At 58.8% G+C, this 18,543-nt stretch overlaps 1 protein-coding gene across 1 annotated transcript in view; it reads left to right on the top strand.

Moving 5' to 3' along the window:
• KDM4B (lysine demethylase 4B) overlaps positions 1-18,543 on the top strand; it is a 121,136-nt gene that overhangs the window by 33,843 nt on the left and 68,750 nt on the right. Inside the window, 4 exon segments of the mRNA XM_070793049.1 lie at positions 6,739-6,904; positions 10,084-10,259; positions 11,047-11,161; positions 14,933-15,126. Of these exon segments, the coding sequence (XP_070649150.1) occupies positions 6,764-6,904; positions 10,084-10,259; positions 11,047-11,161; positions 14,933-15,126 (626 nt within the window). The 5' untranslated portion in view covers positions 6,739-6,763.

The following is an 18,543-nucleotide window of genomic DNA, read 5'->3' as shown; positions in this document are numbered from 1 at the left end:
TGGCCCACCATCTGTTCTTGTAAATAAAGTTTTATTGGTGCATAGCTGCAACTGTTCATTGATGTCTCCCTTCTCACAGTGGTGGGATTGAGTGGTGCCCAAGGGGCTCTGTGGGCAGCCTCATGATGGGCACATCCTCTTGAGAGGGTCGTGACAAGGAGAGCTTTTTTTTCAAAGTTCAAACAGATACTGAAGATCAGCAGCAGAAGGTGGTCTTAGCCCAAGTTTTTCAGTGGAGAAATGAGCTAAATGTTTCTTGTTTGCGCTTGTCGTTTTGAGCAAAGGCCCCGACCCTAGGGTACACATGACTGTTGATTCGCCTGCCGCCTGCAGCTTGGGGGGAGGTACTTAAGTGGAAAGACTGGGTGTCGAACCAGGACACCCTTATTGCCTGAGTTGCCTGAGGTTGTGACCACGACCACGCCATTCATGGGGCTTATTGACGTTTCTTATTGAGGGCCAGTGCTGCTGGCCCTGCAGCATCTTCTGAGTGTGTGGGCCTGATCCTGGCTGATCCCAGGTGGTACATGCTTGCTCTGGGATCAGCCAAGTGGCTCTGGGAATGTGGAGGATGGGCCGAGCCTGGGGATAGAGCTCCAGGGCAGGACCTCTGCCATGGTGTCACACAGCCCCGCTTACAGTTCACACCTCCTGAGTCCTCCGCACAGCTCAGCCGAGTGGCAGGGGGACTGATGAGGTGACAGCCTTGTACCCAGCCTGCGCTGGCACCAACATGAAGATGCAGGCCAAGGTCACCTGGGCGGGGACGAGCGGCTGGAAGCAGCTCCCAAGGCTTTCTGGGGCCACAGGCTGTGCTCGTGAGTCAGCTCTGCGGCCAGAGAGAGACTCCAGGCTCTGTGCCTGGGGTGCTGTCTGTGTCTGCGTGGTGGGAGGACGGAAGGGGTTGGGAGGGCAGCATTGCAGACCACTGGGTATTGCTTGGTCCTCTTCCTGGTTTTCTGGAAACTTCTGTCTGAGTGAGTGGGCAGAGGTGTTTGTCCTTCTAGGCCGCCCCTCACAGCTGCAGTCCTAGGTGGCAGGGGCGTGGTGACTTACTTATTTCTTTCTGTGATGGATTTTTTTTAATACTCTTTTTTAAAAATTTATTTTTGGCCCTGCTGGGTCTTGGTTGCTGAGCACATGGTTTTCTCTAGTTGCGGCGAGTCGGGGTACTCTTTGATGCAGAGTGTGGGCTTCACGTTGCAGAGCACAGCGTGGGCGCGTGGACTTCAGTAGTGTGTCTCATGGGGCTTAGTTGTCCAGAGGCATGCGGAATCTTCCGGGACCAGGGATCCAACCCATGTTGCCCGCATCACGGGGCAGATTCTTAACCACTGACCTACCAGGGAAGCCCTATGTGCTAGATTTTTCTCATGGTGTTTGAGGGAGATGGAATAGTGCCCCCCGAGATGCTCAGGCCCTGATCATGGGACCTGTGAAGATGTTCCCTGACATAGCGAGAGGGTCTCAGCGGCTGGGACGATGTTACAGATCAGGAGATGGGTGCTCAGCCTGGCTTATCTGAGCTGTCTGACATCATCACAGGAGTCCTTCTAAGAAGGAGATGGGTTCAGAGAAGGAGACCTGGTGATGGAGGCAGAGGTCAGAGAAAAGAGTCTGAGAGACGGGAAAAAGAGTCTGAGAGACGGGAGATGCTGCACTGCTGGCTGTGAGGATGGAGGGAGGGGCCCGAGCCAGGCAGGTGGTGCCTCTAGCAGCTGGGAAAGTCAGGAGCCCCCAGAAGGCACACAGCTCACGAGAGATCCGCACAGGATTCCTGGCCCTCACAACTCGGAGGGCAGTTTGCGCCGTTGGAGCCCTAGGTTTGTGGAGCTTGTTTGGTAGCTGGCAGGAATGTGCACAGAGCTGAGGGCCTTGTGTGTTTCAGTCTTGGCGTCGTTCAGATAAGCGTCAGGATGGACCCCACCTGGCGCTCAGGCCCCGCCCCCACCCTGCGCCCACACAAGCCCCGTCAGGCTGTGCCCTTCCACCTCCCTGCCTCTGCGCTCTGCTCGCCTTGTCCATCTCACCCCTGGGGTAGGTTCAGTCCAGTTTCATGGGGCGGACTCAGGTTGAGGCCGTGTCCTCGCATCCTCTGAGGGGCCCCTGGCGCCTGTGCTCCCCCATCTTAGTGCTGCTGCTCCTGCTGCATGGAGGCGGCACCCTGAGCCCCCGATCCAGCTGCACATGCCAGGGGCAAAGGTTTCTCTGATTTGGGCCGGGGATGTAGAAGGGCAGCAGGTAGTGGACCCGAGTGCCCCCTGGACTTCAGGCTCTGTGTGATCAGGGAGCACGCCTGGTGTGCAGGGAACCCAGGTGGTAGACAGTGCTCCATGCAGAGAAGGATGAAGTGGGGAACTGTATGCAGGTTTGAGGGACATGTGACAGAGTGCCAGGCCCACGTGGTAGGCTGGAGAGGGGGTCGGGACGGGGCTGGGAGTGTCATGCTCTGCCTCCGTGGTGCGTTTCGTCTTGACTCTTGTTGGAGGGGCAGCCGTTCCTCCTGGGCCCAAGCCTGCTCAGGAGCCCCTGGTTGTCGTCCCCTGTTGGGAACTGGGCTTTGGTGGCAGGAGCTGAGCCAAGATGGGGGCAGGCCCAGGGCTGGCCAGGAGTCCCAGGGAGGCTGGGGCTTTACCTGGCAGCAGGTGGAGCAGGTAGAGGGAGGGGCCGGGGGAGAAATCTGGGGGAGAGACACCTTTGGGGTGGGGGCATATTGTACTCAGAGAGCCCTGGAATCCTTTTCAAAGACGGTGCACTCCTCAAGGTTTAGCTGTGTTGTGAGGTTACGTTTTCTCCAGAGAACATACCTTCCCACACACTGAGTACTGTATTCTTGTCAAACCCCAGAGTTGCAGGTTCCCAAGGTTCAGTTCCTGGACAACATCTGCCATTAGCCTCAGAAACCCTTAGTCCAGGGCCCACTGGGTCAGAAAGATGAGACTGTCTCCTGGGGAGGCGGCGTCCCTGCCAGTCATCTCTTGTCTGAATCCTGGGTCTCAGATGGACAGATTGTGCCTGGCTGTAGGAGGCCCACCCCTTGCGGTATTTCTTACCCACCCTCTCCTGCCCGGGTTCCTGGGGGTGCCTACCCCAGGCAAGGGTCCAGATCCAAAGAGCCTTCTGCTCCTGGGAGGGGCGGGAAAGAGCCTTACCTGGTCACCGCGGTGTAGCACAAGTGGGGTGGCAACCTTCATGGGGGGCAGCCAGAGTACCCCCACGGCCCAGCCCACGAGTCCCCAAGTTTGAAGGCCACTGGGGGAGGTACCAGCGCAGGAGGGCCCCTCTGGGCTAGACTCACTGGGACCTAGAGAGCGGGGGATCACCTGTCAACCTGACTCAGTGCCCCCTCTTGTCAGATGTGTCTTGGTGAGGAGGAGCTGCCCAGGACGGCCGGGAAATGCCCGTCCCGTGTGGTCCTGCTCCTCCGTCCCAGGCGGTGGGGTGCAGGGGGCCTGGGGGGCCTCAGGAAGGCTAAGTCATGTAGGGTCTCCCGAGCACATGACTTTAAAAAGAGATAATCACTTCATTGAGAGGTGATTCACAGAGCAGTTTATCCATTTAGCTTGTGTAAAACTCCCCGGTTGTGGCCTGTATGGATGCTCTGCCCGTAGCCTCAGGATGAGGAGTGGGGAGAGAGGGGCACAGTCTTTCCTGCTAGGGACTTTGAGAGCTGGGGTGGGAGTGGGCGGGGGACCCACCAAGTGTCTCTGGAGTTGACACCTCCTGTAGACACCTCCTCCATGGCCGACCCAGGGGATGTCCTCCGTCTTTCATGAGGTGAGGGGCTCAGGTTTGGGGGAGCCCTCCTGTGGGCTGAAGAGATGAGGGCTCTAGTCGCCCATCCTGCCAGGCTCCAGAGGTTTTATTTAACTTTGCAAGTGCAGAACTTTCTTCTTTTCTTCTCCTCCACGCCAACCTCTGTTTCTTTTTTGGTGGGAGTAGCAGCTTTATTCGGAGAAGGCAATGGCACCCCACTCCAGTACTCTTGCCTGGAAAATCCCATGGATGGAGGAGCCTGGTAGGCTGCAGTCCATGGGGTCGCTAAGAGTCAGACACGACTGAGTGACTTCACTTTCACTTTTCACTTTCATGCACTGGAGAATGAAATGGCAACCCACTCCAGTGTTCTTGCCTGGAGAATCCCAGGGACAGGGGAGCCTGGCGGGCTGCTGTCTATGGGGTCGCACAGAGTCGGACACGACTGAAGCGACTTAGCAGCAGCAGCAGCAGCAGCTTTACTGAGATTGACTCCACCCGTCAGCCAGTTCCTCCATTTAAAACACATAATTCTGATGTGTGTGTTCAGAGTCCTGCAGCCATCGCCACAGTTGACGAACATTTCCATCGCTCCCTAAAGAAACCCGACCTTAGCCTCCGGGGTCCTTCTGGGTCTGCTCCATCCCGCTGTGGCAAGTGTCAGGGCTTCCTTTCCTTCCGTGGCCGAGCGACACTCCCGACGTGCCACTGAGTGGAGGGGCTTGGTTTGCGTACCTTCATTTGCTGATGGGCACTTGAGGTGCTTCCACCTTTTGGCTGCTGTGAATCGTGCTGCTGTGGACATCTGTGTATAGGTTTTTGTGTGGACAGATGTTTCTCTTGGGTGTATACTTAGTAGTGGGATTGCTGACTTGTGTGGTCAGTGCCACATTCAACTTTTGGGGGAACTGCCGGGCTGTTTTCCCCAGCGGCGGCGCCAGCTGGGAGTCAGGGTTCCTGTTTCTCCGCCTCCTCTCCTGCGCTTGTCATTATCTGCTTTTTCGCTCTGGCTGTTGTGGGCAAGGTGTATCTCACTGTGGTTTCCATTTGCTTTTCCCTGGTGGCTGACCACCTCGAGCATCTTTTCATGCGCTTATTGGCCATCTGTGTCTCTTTGGGAAAATGTCTGTTCGAGTCCTTTGCCCACTGTTTAATTGTGCTGTTTGTCTGTTCATGACTGAGTTGTTAGAGCCCCACTTGTCTTGGCACGGCATAGTCTGGTCAAGAGTGTGTCCATCTTTTTGGACTGTTCTGTGAGTTCCCTCATGGGGGTCCTCGGTCCCCCTGTGTTCCCAGGAGGTTGGCCCAGGGCTGGATTTCAGTCGGATTCCTTGTGTTATTTTTTTAAGTATGCACGTGTTTGATTTTCATTTGCTCTTCTTCAAAGAAATGTGCCAGGGGTTATGGAGTTTTGGGATTATAAACCGTTTAAATTTTATTTTTCGTATTTACTTACTGAGAGCTTCGTTGCAAAGGGCATGAATAAGAGAAAAAACCTCACACCCGCCTCCCTTCTGAGCTGAACCTGCACGGCGGTGGCGGGTAGAGAAGCCCGGGCTCTTGCTGGGTGCAGCTGTAGGAAGCTCCACCTGCTCGCATCCCCGCCCCTCAATGGGAAAGTGGAGGGCGCTCGGGTGGGCAGGACCCTGGGGCCACCCCACTCTGCGCAGGACAGGCTGGTCTTGGGGGGAGACAGGTGTCCTGCTTGGGCTCATCTCCCACCAACAATGTGGGGTGGGGGTGGGGGGCAGTCCCTGAGGAAGGGTGGGCTCCCCGCTTGGTGATGCAGTGGTGACCCTGTGTGTGCCAGGACCCCCAGAGTCTGTACCAGTCCTGCCAGCCGTGAGTGTGACCTTCACAGCAGGGCCTTGCCTGCCGCCCCCGCCCCTGCCCCGTGTGCCCAAGTGTGGCGTGGGGTGGCCCAGGGCAGGGCCTGGTTCCAAGGAGCTGACGGGCTGAGCGGCTGTTCCTGGGCTTGTGCTGCCCTCTAGTGCCCACTGTGGGGAGTGTATTTGGAGAGCTGGTGGCTGTGACTTGGTGAATGGACACCGCCCCCCACTTCCCAGACAGGCAGGAGTCCTGCCCTTCTCACTACCCCCCGCCCCCGCTCACTTTGTGGGGTTGTGGACTTGGTGAGTTTTCCTCCGAGTTATGGGTGTGCATGCACTGGGGTTCCGACCTTGTCCACATCCTGGAGCGAGTCTGGTTTTCTCTTGTTTGGAGAATTTAATCTGCCAACAGGGACCCTTCCCCATTGTGTCTCCCTGACTAGGATGGTCCACAGCCTCCCTGCTGGTCCCTGTGACTCTCAAAACAGGAGGGGCCTCTCTAGCCTGCAGCCTCGTCACCTGGAAGAGGTCCCCCCCTCCTCTGACTCTCCCTCTCTGTGCCATGTGGTCCAGGCTCGGCTGTAGCCCGGGGTGATGGGGCTCTGCTCTCCTGGTTTTGGGTCCTGCCTTGTGCAGCCCGTGGGTCACTCACGTGGGTCGCTGGGGCCTGGGTTCACTGACAGCAGCCGGTCCAGTGCTGGAGGGGCCCAGGCGCTGCTCGCCTGCCTGCCTACCTGCCCGTGGGGGCCCTGCCCGAGGAGGGCTTCCCTGTTCAGGAAACACACACACACACATGACCTTCCTCCCTTTTCCAGTCTGCCCCATGCCGCTGCCCCTGGAGTCCAGCTCCACGATCAATGTCAGTGAATCTGGACGTGACCCTGATATGAAAAGATTTTTCTTTCCAAGGCCTCTCGTTTGACATGGGGGCTCAGGCCTTTAGCATCGCAGGGGCTCTTAGGACGAGGCCAGCTCTGTCTGTAACTAATTGAAGTCATTTGGTCTTTTGTGCTGGAGATGAAGCAGCCCTGGCTCCCCTGGGCCCCATTCAGCTGCACAGCCTCTGTCCTTGGGTGGGGTGCTTTGGGCCCTCGGGGTGGGGGCAGGGGGCCGGCTGGTGGTGGTGGTGCTGACCTCCTCTGTCTCCTCACAGGTGTGGCCATCCCTCCACCGCAGCCATGGGGTCTGAGGACCATGGGGCCCAGAACCCAAGCTGTAAGATCATGACGTTCCGCCCAACCATGGAGGAATTCAAGGACTTCAACAAATATGTGGCCTACATCGAGTCCCAGGGGGCCCACCGGGCGGGCCTGGCCAAGGTGAGTGACCCCCAGCCCTGTAGCCACTTTCCGTGGCTGCTGCCCTGTACCCCCCCAGGACTTGGGGCCCATGAGGCACCCATTAATCCGCTCCTTGAGCCCCTTATTTATTAAGGACACCTGTACGTTCTTTCCCCAAGCCCAGCACTGTTTTGGGCACCGGGATCCCCGACGGCATGGACGCAGGGTGGGACTCAGCGCATCGTGATGGGACGGGCAGCCACCTCACCTCCCTGGGGCTTCGCGGAGTTGATGCTGAAGAGGGCTGACTTTCTGCCTTCATATTCCTCCTTAGACACGTTTTTTGGGAGACTGTCATGTACATGGGCAAGTTCAAACATTGTGATGGGGTCCAGGGAGAGCGAGTGCCCCCCTGACCCCAGCCCGCCCGCCTGGAGCAACAGGGCACCAGTTCCTCCATCTCTTCCCATGCCTTTCCCACATGGATGTGAGCATGCGTGCATGCCATAGATGGCTGCCCTCACCCTTCTGTGCAGGGGACAGGTCTCGGAGAGCCCCTTCGTGTGTGTGTGAGCCTGTGTATACCTGTGTATACATGGTTCTGCCCAGCACGTAATCTGGGAGATTAATCTGGGAGCCTGTTTGGGGTTCTTTGAGTTGCTTCCCATATGCCTGTCATTGCGTCTCACACTCAGTCCTCTGTTAGTGATGTTGGGGGTCGCCCAGCCTTTTCTGCAAAGGCCAGATAGGAAATATTTTCAGATTCTTGGGCCGGACTGTCTGTCACCACCTCTCAGCTCCGCAGCTGTGGTTGATTCGCATCCCCACAGGCCTGGCTGTGTGCCCGTAAAACCTGATGTATAGACATCAAAGTGAAGGTTTCATAGAATTTTCACCCGTTTTGAAATAAGTCTTCTTTGTCATTTTCCCTTAACCATTTAAAAATGAAAAAAAAGAACACGGCGTCAGCTTGTGGCTGGACAGAAGCAGGTGGTGGGTGGTCCTGGGCCGCAGGCCCTGGGGTCTGTCCCCCAGGCGGGGTCTGCCGTGAGGGGCAGGTGCGCTGGCCCCCCCCATCCTCCGGTGGCTTTGGTGGCCGTGTCATACCCATGCTTTTCGTCTCAGCTGCATGGAGAGCGAGAGGAGCGCCGTGGGCCTGTGGGGCCTCCTCCCCCTGATCTCTCTTCCTTGCACACCCCCCTCCCCCGCAACCCCTTTGCACAGACTCAGCAGAACATTCTCATCAAGGGCCCTGGCTCTGGTAGCCCCTGCCTGGTTCTTGTAGGTTCAGAGCCTCTATTTGGGGCTGAGAGATTGGCTGGTGGCAGTTGTCGGGCCCCTTTCCCCAGGTGCCCTGTCTGTCTGGGGTGGAGGGGGACGCCTGAGGCCTGGGGCCTCCCTTTATCTGGCATGTCTTCTGTCCCTGACCTCGTTCCGCGTCTGCTGGGATGCGGCGCCAGTTCTGTTTTTGGATCCCAGTCGTGCTTTCTGCCAGGAATCTTGTTAGCATCATGGAATGTTCTGCCGGCAGCACCTGGTGCTCCCCCCAGCCTCTCCTCTCTGTCCTCTGCTGTCACCTCCGGCTCCCACTTCTGGGTGTTTCCAGTATTTTCTTGTCGTGGGGCCATTCGGGGTGCAGCCTTGTGTGCTGGGACCGAGTATCCGCACAGACCTCGCCAGCCTATATCCTCTGGGCTCTGCATCTCTGGTCTAAGCTCTTTGAGCCGCTGGACCCACTTTTTGCCAGCTTACTTGAATCGATGGGAAACCACTCAGCCTGGATATTTTTGTGCGTCAGATGTTTTCAGGCACATTTTCTCTCTGCCCTTTGTTTGAAGGTTCCTTTCCACTCGTCTCAAGTGGTGTTTTCTGCGCTGTGTTTGCTATGGGCGGGCAGGCCTCTCTGGAAGGGCATGGTAGGGGCAGGCGTGGCCACTGGGAGAACTGCCCCACTGTCACTGAGAGACGCTGTGAGGACAGTCATGCCGACGCAGATGCTTGCACACGTACCCGCCCTGCCCCCACCTTCAGGGACAGTGCTGGCGCCTCTGCAGGGACAGACGGGTCCAGGGAGGCGCCCCGCCACATCCGTCTTCTCAACACCCGCCCCCCCCATACTGCGTATCACTTCTTCCCCACGCAGCCCTCAGCCCTGCCAGCCTCCTTGGAGAAGGGGCCAGGTGTCTTGCTGGCCTGAGCGAGCTCTGCAGACGCCAGGTCCCCTCCACTCTAGTCCCCCCGGCCGTGACTGCCCTTCTGGGGTCGGGGTGTGTGTGTGGTGTTGGGGTTTCCTTTACCATCAAAGCTACGTTTGATGACCACCCCCCACCCCCCAACACCAGCAAAAGCTCTGCCGGGCTCAGGGCAGCTGGGTGGGGGTGGGGTGAGCACTCATTGTGAGTGGGGGGCTGGAGCTCCGGGGGGTGGGGGACTCTGGGTATGTGTGGGACTTTCGGGGTGACCAGCCACATTCCTCAGCTGTTCTTGTGCTCTGGGCCACTGCCCAGCTGGGGTCCTTTCCTCAGGCTGCTGGGGAAGGGCCGAGGGGGAAGGAGTCAGGAGGGGGCGTGGCCTGGGGTCCCAGGGCCGGGGTTAAGGGTGGTTGGGGTCCTCGGTGCATCCCTGCCCGGCTCCTCTGAGCACCAGGCCTGCCACCTTCAGGCCGGCTTGGGTTCCGCTGGGTCCCAGGAGCAGAGGCTGGCCCCTGCCCTGCGTTTCACAGGGTCCCCTCCACGTGCACCCCAGCTGCCCACCGTTCCCGGCTTGGCCCATTTGTCCCGTGTCCCTGTTCCCTGGGCTGCATGATCTCTTCCCAGGAGGCGTCCCTGAAGTGGGGCTCCTGGAATGGGTGTGCACTGCAGCATCCGCATTTCTGCTCTGGGGCCTCATCCACGCGGAGTCCTGAGCTGGGCACGCGGTGGCCAGAGGGTATGATAGTGGAGCCCCCGGGTGCAGCGAGTGCATGCTGTGCCAGGCAGCACCCACAGCCCACCCTGCCCACGGCTGCTCACTCTGTGATCACACAGATCCTAGGCAGCTGCGCACAGTCCCCCCACCGCCCAAGCTGGTGATGCCCAGGTTGGCCTGGCCCTGGGGCTCCCAGGAGCTCGGTGATGTGGAGGGGGGCTGCCTAGTGCCTTGGTCTCTCTCCATCTGGCACCTGGTCCCGAGCGGCTGAGCCCAGGGAGGGGCCGCTGACCACTCTCCTGGTCTTACAGATCATTCCCCCAAAGGAGTGGAAGCCACGGCAGACGTACGACGACATCGATGACGTGGTCATCCCAGCGCCCATCCAGCAGGTGGTGACGGGCCAGTCGGGCCTCTTCACACAGTACAACATCCAGAAGAAGGCCATGACGGTCGGCGAGTACCGGCGCCTGGCCAACAGCGAGAAGTATGCGGGCTGGGGCAGACGCAGTGTCCACAGAGCCTGCCTGTGTGCCCCGGGTGGGCCTCAGCACCCAAGGCTCTCAGGCCCCGGGTTCTTGGGGGGCGAAATCCAGACCCTCACCTGACCCAGGGCCACGCATGCATGCTGTGTTGCCCTCAACACTGACTGCAGAAGGCCAGCCTTTCAGGGCCCGCCATGTCCCCCGGCCCTGGAGTGCCTTCTTGCCCCTCCTGGGATGTCTCAGCTCTGCGGCACTTCCTCAGAGGGAGGCTCCCCGGCAGGGTCTCTCCGAGCTGGTTCAGCAGGGCCCACATGGGCACACACTCCAGGAGCTCGTGGGCATTCTCCCTTTCTGTGGAGCTCCCAGCCTCCCTGGCTTGCTGAAACCATTGGTGCATTGCTGGCAGTGTGTTTGCTTCTTTGCTTTCAAACAAGCGTCCTGTGAGGCAGGCATCGTCTGCCCCCACCCCATGGTGCCTGGCCTGTCACTGGTACCGTTTGTATCTTTAAGGGGTAGGCAGACAAGAACTGTCAGAGACCAGGTCCCTCCTCCAGCTCCCATGCCCCTGGCCTGGGGTCTGATGGGGGAGTCCTGGGCCCCGAGAGCTGGTGAGACGGGGCCACTGGACACTTTTCCAGGCTGGACTGCCCGCCCGACCACCCACCTCCCCCAACGGTCGTCACACCTCGTCCTTGTGCTCTGGGGCTGTGCCCGCAGCAGGGTGGCCTGAGCTCCTCCCCTGGTCCGCCCAGCAGGCGCCCTGAGCCCCCACACCCGGTCTGTCCCCAGGTACTGCACGCCCCGGCACCAGGACTTCGATGACCTGGAGCGCAAGTACTGGAAGAACCTGACGTTCGTGTCACCCATCTATGGGGCCGACATCAGCGGCTCCTTGTACGATGACGTAAGTCCCGAGGCCACCAGGCATCTGGGTGGACTGTGAGGGCAAAGGGGCGAGTGGGCTCCCCCCAGAGGGTCAGGGCAGGGATGATGCAGGACGCTCCTCTGGGCTTCTGTTGGGGCGCTACTTACAGGTGGGGGCTGAGCTCAGGACCAGAGGGGGCGGCTGGAGGTCTATAGACTCTTTCCTGCCAAGTCAGAGTGCAGCCCTGCCCGGACGCCATGCTCGGCCGCTGACCTCAGCCTGACCACAGGCAGTTTTAAAAAGACAGCGGCCGGCATTCCATCCCGTGTCCCCGTTGCTGTTCAGTCTCTCAGTTGTGTCTAACTCTGGCAACCCAGCAGCCTGCAGCCTGCCAGGGCTCCCAGTCTTGACCTTCTCCCAGGGCCTCTGTCAGTTCTCATTTGAGTGCTTTTCTGCTTGAGTTTCTATCACCGCATCTTCCTCGAGACCTGGGAGCTGTGTTCCCAGCCAGCCGAGCTGCCCCTGGCCACGTCCCATCCTGTCCCTGTGCTGCCTTCCGGCCTGTGCTTCCCGAGGCCTGTCCAAGGAGTGAGACCAGACCGCTCGACCGCTCCCCTGACTGAGGCTTGATGCCAAGGCCTCGGGCAGGGCTGGTGGCCAGCAGAGTAGGACCATGTTTTGGGGGGATGGTTTGTAAATATTTGTGGGACCTTGAATATTAGGTGAGATGGTTTATAAACATTGATGGGACCTCGGATAACCCTGGGATGGACCTAATGGGGTTCATTTCAGAGCTCCGAAGCCTGACTGGCTTCTAGGTGTTCTGCAGTGGTAGGATCCAGGCCTCTCCACTCCCCCTCTGCCCCCTGCGTGCCCCACACTCTGTCGCTCTGAAGGTTGTCTGCTGAGAACACACTACTCAGCCCTGCTCCCCCGAGGGCGGCTGTGGGCGCCACCTGGTCTCGGGCTGGGAGGTAAGGGTGGGAATAAAGCCCCTCCTGAGAGAAGGGTCAGGACCCTCCGGGCGCTCAGGGGAGGAGCCTGTTAGAACCAGCGGCTTGTGTTTCCCAAGAAGCATGGGAAACATGTGACCTTGCTCGGTCCCGAGCTGAGTCGCTGCTGGTGTTTCAGCTTCACAGAGCCCGTCTGACCTGCGGCGGCTTTCCCGTCTTCTGCTAGCGGGTTTGCCTTGTGGTGCAGGGCGCCAAGGGCATTAGTTTGTTGCCTGGGAGGTGCGGGTCTGACTTCAGGTGAGCTCACCCACGTCCCCTAGGACCCAGGGAGACACCCTCATCCTGGGTCCAGTACCGAGTTTGCCCCCCACCCCTGCTTCCTCCTTCCTGGACCTTGGTTTCCCCATCAGTAAAGTGGGGCACAGCGAGTGCAGGGAGCCCTTCATTGGGGGTACCCCAGACCCTGAGCTCGTCCTCTTGGCCTTGACCCCAGAGCCAGATGAGCCACAGGCCCAGCCCTCCTCTGGACGAGCACGCAGCCCCTGGGAACAGGGCAGTGCCTACTTGGGGGACACGGTCACAGATGCCCTGTCGCATGTGCTGCTGCCCAGGCCCATGACTGCCCCCGTGCCACATCCCTGCCCCCCTGCATATCCCTGCCCTGTGGGCCTCCCGTGCACCTTGCCCCATCTCCTGGCCACACCTCTAAACACCGGGATCTGTCACCTTGTCGATGTCGAGTTTTGCAGTTACACCAGTGTGTTTTTGTACCACCGGCCAGCTCGCCCTTGGGCCAGTGTAGAGGTTCCAGTGTCAGATTGATGAGGGGCTAGTGGGGCCGTGTACCTTGCACTTCCTGGGGCTCCTTGGGGTCCATTCACTGCTCCCCCTGCTTCTCTGCTTACCTCAAGGACCTCCAGACCCAGGGAGAGTGGCTTCACCTCCAGGCCCCCATTTCCCACATCAGGCCGCTGAGGCCCTGAACTGCCCTCCCTAGAGGCCAGAATCAGGGCTGGGCTCCCCCACCTCTCTCTGGTTTCATCGTGTTCACGCCTCCTCCTGGGAGCAGCTCTGGCAGAGCACCGCGGTGGGCGTCCCCAGGGCCGCATCTGGTCTCTAAACACAAAGAGGGCGATTTCCCCGGGCAGGACGGAGCCTCTGTTCTGTAACTAGCACCCTTTCCCTTCGGATGCTTAGTCCTTACAGGAGCTTCCCCAGCTCTGAGTGGGGACGTCGCGGCTCCACGGCCAGGAACCTTGCTGTGTCCCACTCCGTGTCCAGTCCCAAGCTGGTGTTAAAATCCAGCTGGCTGGCTGGCGGCCCCAGCTGCCTGTGCTCTGCGCCTCCAGCCGGCTGCCGTCCTGGCTTGGCCATGGTGTGGGCCTCCGTGTAGGGTGGGGGTGGTCAGTGTTCGCCTCCCTGCCCCGCCCAACAGCCCGGCCCCAGCTGGCCGCTCTGCTGCTCAGTTTATGGATCGTGACTTCTTGGAGGGGAATTTGACCCCAGCAGCCTGATGGGGCAGAAGAACGGAAGTTCATGTGCTTGAGTACAGGGTGGGTGTGGAGTTGTGCGCCTGTTGGTCAAATGACCTGTCATTTTCCACATAGAGTTGAAAAGTTAGTGCCAGTTGGGTTGCTTTGTTTATTTGTTGAGTATTTGAGTCATTTTTTAAAACATTATTAAGATATAATTCACATACCATACAAACCACCCGTTTAAAACATGTTTGATACTGTTTAGTTGTTCAGTTGTGTCCGACTCTTTGTAACCCCATGGACTGTATAGGCTGCCAGGCTCCTCTGTCCATGGGATTTTCTAGGCAAGAATACTGGAGTGGGTTGCTCTTTTCTTCTCCAGGGGATCTTCCTGACCCAGGGATCAAACCTGCATCTCATGCATTGGCAGGCAGATTCTTTGCCACTGAGCCACCTGGAAAGCCCTATTTAAAGTGTATAATTCAGTGTTTTTTGTAGTCACGTTGTGGATGTGTAGGCCCGACGGCAGGGTGAATGCATAGTGCTTTGGGGAGGTGCCCCCTAACCTCAGGCAGCTTCTACTGGAAGTGACCCCGGGCTTCTCATGCTTATGGTGGGGGTCTGATCCTGGCCCTCCCCTGCATCCTGGGCTCCAGCCACAGCTCACCTTGTAGAGACCTACCACCAGCCCTGTGAAGTCAGGGCCTGGAATGTGGATGCGGCGTGAGGCAGGGTTGGATCTGGGGTGTGAAGGAACACCGCTGTGTGCTCAGCATCTCCCCGAGACTTCCCCAGGGACTGAGAGTCAATGGAAGCGTGTTTGACAAGTTCTCATGACAAGACAGGGCTTGTTTGCTTGTGGCATTAGGAATAGATGAGCCTGGTTGGCGGGGATCCTCCCGCGTTTGCCTGGCTCTGAGCACCATCCCGCCTCCGCGGTGGGAAGGTGCAGGAAGGCCTGTCTGGCTCATGACTGTGAGGTCCCGTTAGATGTGTCCTTTCTCCCTCTGTGTCAGTGAGCTCAAGGCATGTGAATTATTCCTCACTGGCCATGGCCTCTGCAGCGTGGCCTTCACTGCCCACGATTCCCACACAACCACGCACAGCTCAGTGCAGGACTGGGGGTAGCTGCGTCTGACCATCTGGCCCAGGGCGGGGGCTGTGCGCAGCCCAGGGTGGGTTTTGGACACCAGCCTGGGTGAGGCTGTGAGGTGCGTGGGTGTGGGGCGGTTGCTGCCTCTCGGTCCCTGTGCGGGGGTCATGCTGCTGTGGGGGGCTCAGAGGGGATGAGGTAGGTGTGTCACTGATGGCGTCTGGGGGCGAGGTCAGGGGAGCTGGGTACCCAGGGTGGCCAGCGGGCTGACCGTGTGCTCGCCCTGCAGGACGTGGCCCAGTGGAACATCGGGAACCTGCGGACCATCCTGGACATGGTGGAGCGTGAGTGCGGCACCATCATCGAGGGCGTTAACACCCCCTACCTGTACTTCGGCATGTGGAAGACCACCTTCGCCTGGCACACGGAGGACATGGACCTGTACAGCATCAACTACCTGCACTTTGGGGAGCCCAAGTCCTGGTGAGAGCAGGCAGGGAGACGCGAGGGGCTCCCCAGGTTGGGGGGATATGGCTGCCGTGCTGGGTAGGGCTCTGCCAGCCCAGCCCCCACTAGACGAGGCCATGCAAGCCCCCCAGAAACAAGCTTCGGATCCGCAGAGCTTGTGGTTTCACCCGGAGAGCCTCACACTGAACGTGCCCGTGGCCAGGCTTCCGATAGTGCCTCGTGGGGTAGTGTGGGGCTGTTGTCTTGGGGCTCGTGGGACCGCGGTTTCAGCCTCCCTGTACCTCCTTCTTGACCTCCAGGTTGGAGTGGAGTTAGTATTGCCCCTCCTGATTTCTGAGGGGTGGGATCCACTTTCTGTTTGCAGTGTGGGGGCGGGCACGCAGACCCCTGAAAGGCACTCTGTGAGTGCCGGGCCCCACAGGCTGGGCCGGATGTCCAGCGCAGTGGTCTGGTAGCTCTGAGCTGAGTGCTCCCCTGACGGCTTCTGCTGGTAGGATGGCGAGCGGCTGTCAGTGCTCCCTGCATCTCCAGCAGAGACTCCTGAGCTGGGGCCGCTGTATCTCTCTGCCTCTCCCCAGCTGTTAGGAGGTTGGTTCTGTTGTCACAGTAGTTGTTGCAGCTCAGAAGGGGACAGGAGCTGGGGAGCAGAGGGAGACACTCAGGAGCTCAGCTGGAGAGCTGTGCTCGCTTTTGTTTGGGGGGCAGCAGGGACCCAGGCGGGCCCTGGCCCAGGTGCCCTGCCTTATCCCAGCAGAGAGCTGAGCCCTGGGAGGAAGGTTACCCTCCACCCCCAAGTCATGGGGACATCCTGGGCCGTTTGCTGAGGGGTGGGGAACAGGCCCTCTGGGCAGAGGGCCCAGAAGCCAGGTCCCCTGTTGGCCGCTGGCTTGCGACCACCTCTCCTTGCCTCTGCCATGGACAGGGCGAAGCCCCCGTGCCCCTCCCAGTCTGGCCATGGTTCCCGCTTAGTCAGGCAGGGGAAGCTGGGACGTGTGGTTTCCCAGGGCTGCTGTGACAAAGGATTACAGGTCTGGTGGCTTTACTTCCCCGCACATTCGTTCTCTGAGAGTCCTGGAGCCAGGAGGCTGACCTGGCCCTCATGGGGCTTAAGCCAGGCGTGGGCAGGGCTGGTCCCTCTGGGGGCTCCAGGGAGCAGCAGCTCCTGCCTTTTCCAGCTTCTAGAGGCACCACAGCCCTGGCTTACGGCCCCTCCCTGGATCCTCACAGCCAGCAGCTCAGCATCTCTTGTCTCTCTGCCTCTGACCCTCCCCTCCCTCTTACGAGGACCCTGTGATGACACTGGGCCTAGGAATGCAGGATGGTCCCCATCTCAGGGGCCTCTACTTAACACCTCCTGCAGAGTCCTGTCTGCCGTGAGAGGTAACACGTCGTCAGATCGCAGGGCTGGGCCACGGCCGTCTTTGGGGCTGTTTTTCTGTTGGCCGCGGGCTCTTGGTTCTGGCAGCTGTGCAGCATCGTGGGTTGCTGGGCTTTTGTTACCATCCACAGGCTTCCTGTCTTCAACTTGTGTCTCTTCTTGTGTGCCTCTCTCTGGCTTCCCATGAGCCCATGATGATCGAAACCTCCAGGCACTGGGGGTATTCGTCTTTGAGAGAGATTTGGAGAGAAATTGGTGGGGTTGGTGATGGTGGCCTGAGTCTCGCGCCCGTGGTGTGGTCCTCTGCACGGAGCAGACGGGCTTCCTGTCTGGATGCTGCCCAGAGCTGCCCCCAAGGCTCCCCGACAGCACAGCTCCCTGCGCAGCAGCACTGGGCTGGGACTGCCTGGTGGGAGGGCCCTTGTTCTGCCCAGGCCCACATTTGGGGGTGAGGGGGGTTCTGGCGCCATTTCCTACAGGCAGTGTGCTCCCCATGGGCCTGGTGGGCACAGTGCGGACAGATACCCAGGCTGGGGCTGCATGTGTGCATGTGAGTGTGTATCTGTGTATATGTGAATACATTTGTATGTGAGTATTTGTGTGGGTATTTGTGTTTGTGTGTATACAAACGAGTGTGTTAGTGTATATGAGTATATGTATGTGAGTGTGAACGTATACACATGGGTGTGTGTATATGAGTGTATGTGTGTATATGCTTGTCAGGTATCTATATACCTAGTGTAAGCGTGTGTGAGTGTGTGTGTATCAGGTACCTGTGTATGTGTGTGTATTGTGTGTGTATATTGTGTGTGTGCTGCTGGGCCCAGCTCCCTGGCCTGGTCGGTGGAGGGAAGAGCAGCCACCAGGGTCTCTTGAGTGGCTGTGTCCAGTCCTTTTAATTAAATGAAATTAAAAGACACTTGCTCCTTGGAAGAAAAGTTATGACCAACCTAGACAGCTTATTAAAAAGCAGAGACATTACTTTGCCAGCAAAGGTCCATCTAGTCAAGGCTATGGTTTTTCCAGTAGTCATGTATGGATGTGAGAGTTGGACTGTGAAGAAAGCTGAGTGCTGAAGAATTGACGCTTTTGAACTGTGGTGTTGGAGAAGACTCTTGAGAGTCCCTTGGACTGCAAGGAGATCCAACCAGTCCATTCTGAAGATCAGTCCTGAATATTCATTGAAAGGACTGATGCTGAAGCTGAAGCTCCAATACTTTGGCCACCTAATGCAAAGAAATGACTCATTGGAAAAGACCCTGATTCTGGGAAGGATTGAAGGCAGGAGGAGAAGGGGACGACAGAGGATGAGATGGTTGGATGGCATCACTGACTGAATGGACATGAGTTTAAGATGTTGGACATGAGTCTGGGAGTTGGCGATGGACAGGGAGGCCTGGCGTGCTGCAGTCCATGTGGTCGCAAAGAGTCAGACACGACTGAGTGACTGAACTGAACTGAACTGTCCAGTCCTGCCCTGACTCTGCTCCCCAATGACCACTAGATGGCGCTCTCAACCTTCCCTCCTGGCCATGGCTCCAGGCGCAGTGGTGGAAATCTCCCATGTTGTTTTTCTAGACTCCTTGCCTGGTAGGGGCAGCAATCTGTAGCCCCCACGGCCCCCTGGGAACAATGGCAGGGGGAGAGTCTGCCTCCTGGCAGTGGGACCGCTCAGCTCTGCTCAGCCTGGGTTTGGTTGGGGTCTCTCACCAGAGGGGTCCTAAGGGGAGAAAACCCATCTTTTCCTTATAAAAAAGAAAAGAAAGATTAAAAAGCAAGCCACCGCTGCTAGGTCCTGGCGTGTGCTCGGAATGGGAGCTGGAGCTTTCAGGCGCAGGGTGACCCCTGGAGACTGGGGCCCTGGTGTGTTCTCTGGGACATGCGGCTGGGGAAGAGCAGGGAGGGACCCCGCAATAGGAGTGAGCAGGCACACTGGGGTCCAGGGTGGTTGGAAAGCAGTGGGACTGGATTCGAGGGAGGTCCCTGAGAGAGTGGACGCTGGGGACATGAGGGCCAGCAGCCCTGGGTCACGGGCAGGGTGGTGTCTGGCTCTG

Source organism: Bos indicus, chromosome 7, assembly GCF_029378745.1.
Source record: "Bos indicus isolate NIAB-ARS_2022 breed Sahiwal x Tharparkar chromosome 7, NIAB-ARS_B.indTharparkar_mat_pri_1.0, whole genome shotgun sequence".
NCBI lineage: Eukaryota > Metazoa > Chordata > Mammalia > Artiodactyla > Bovidae > Bos > Bos indicus.
This window is presented reverse-complemented; position numbering and strand designations above follow the sequence as displayed.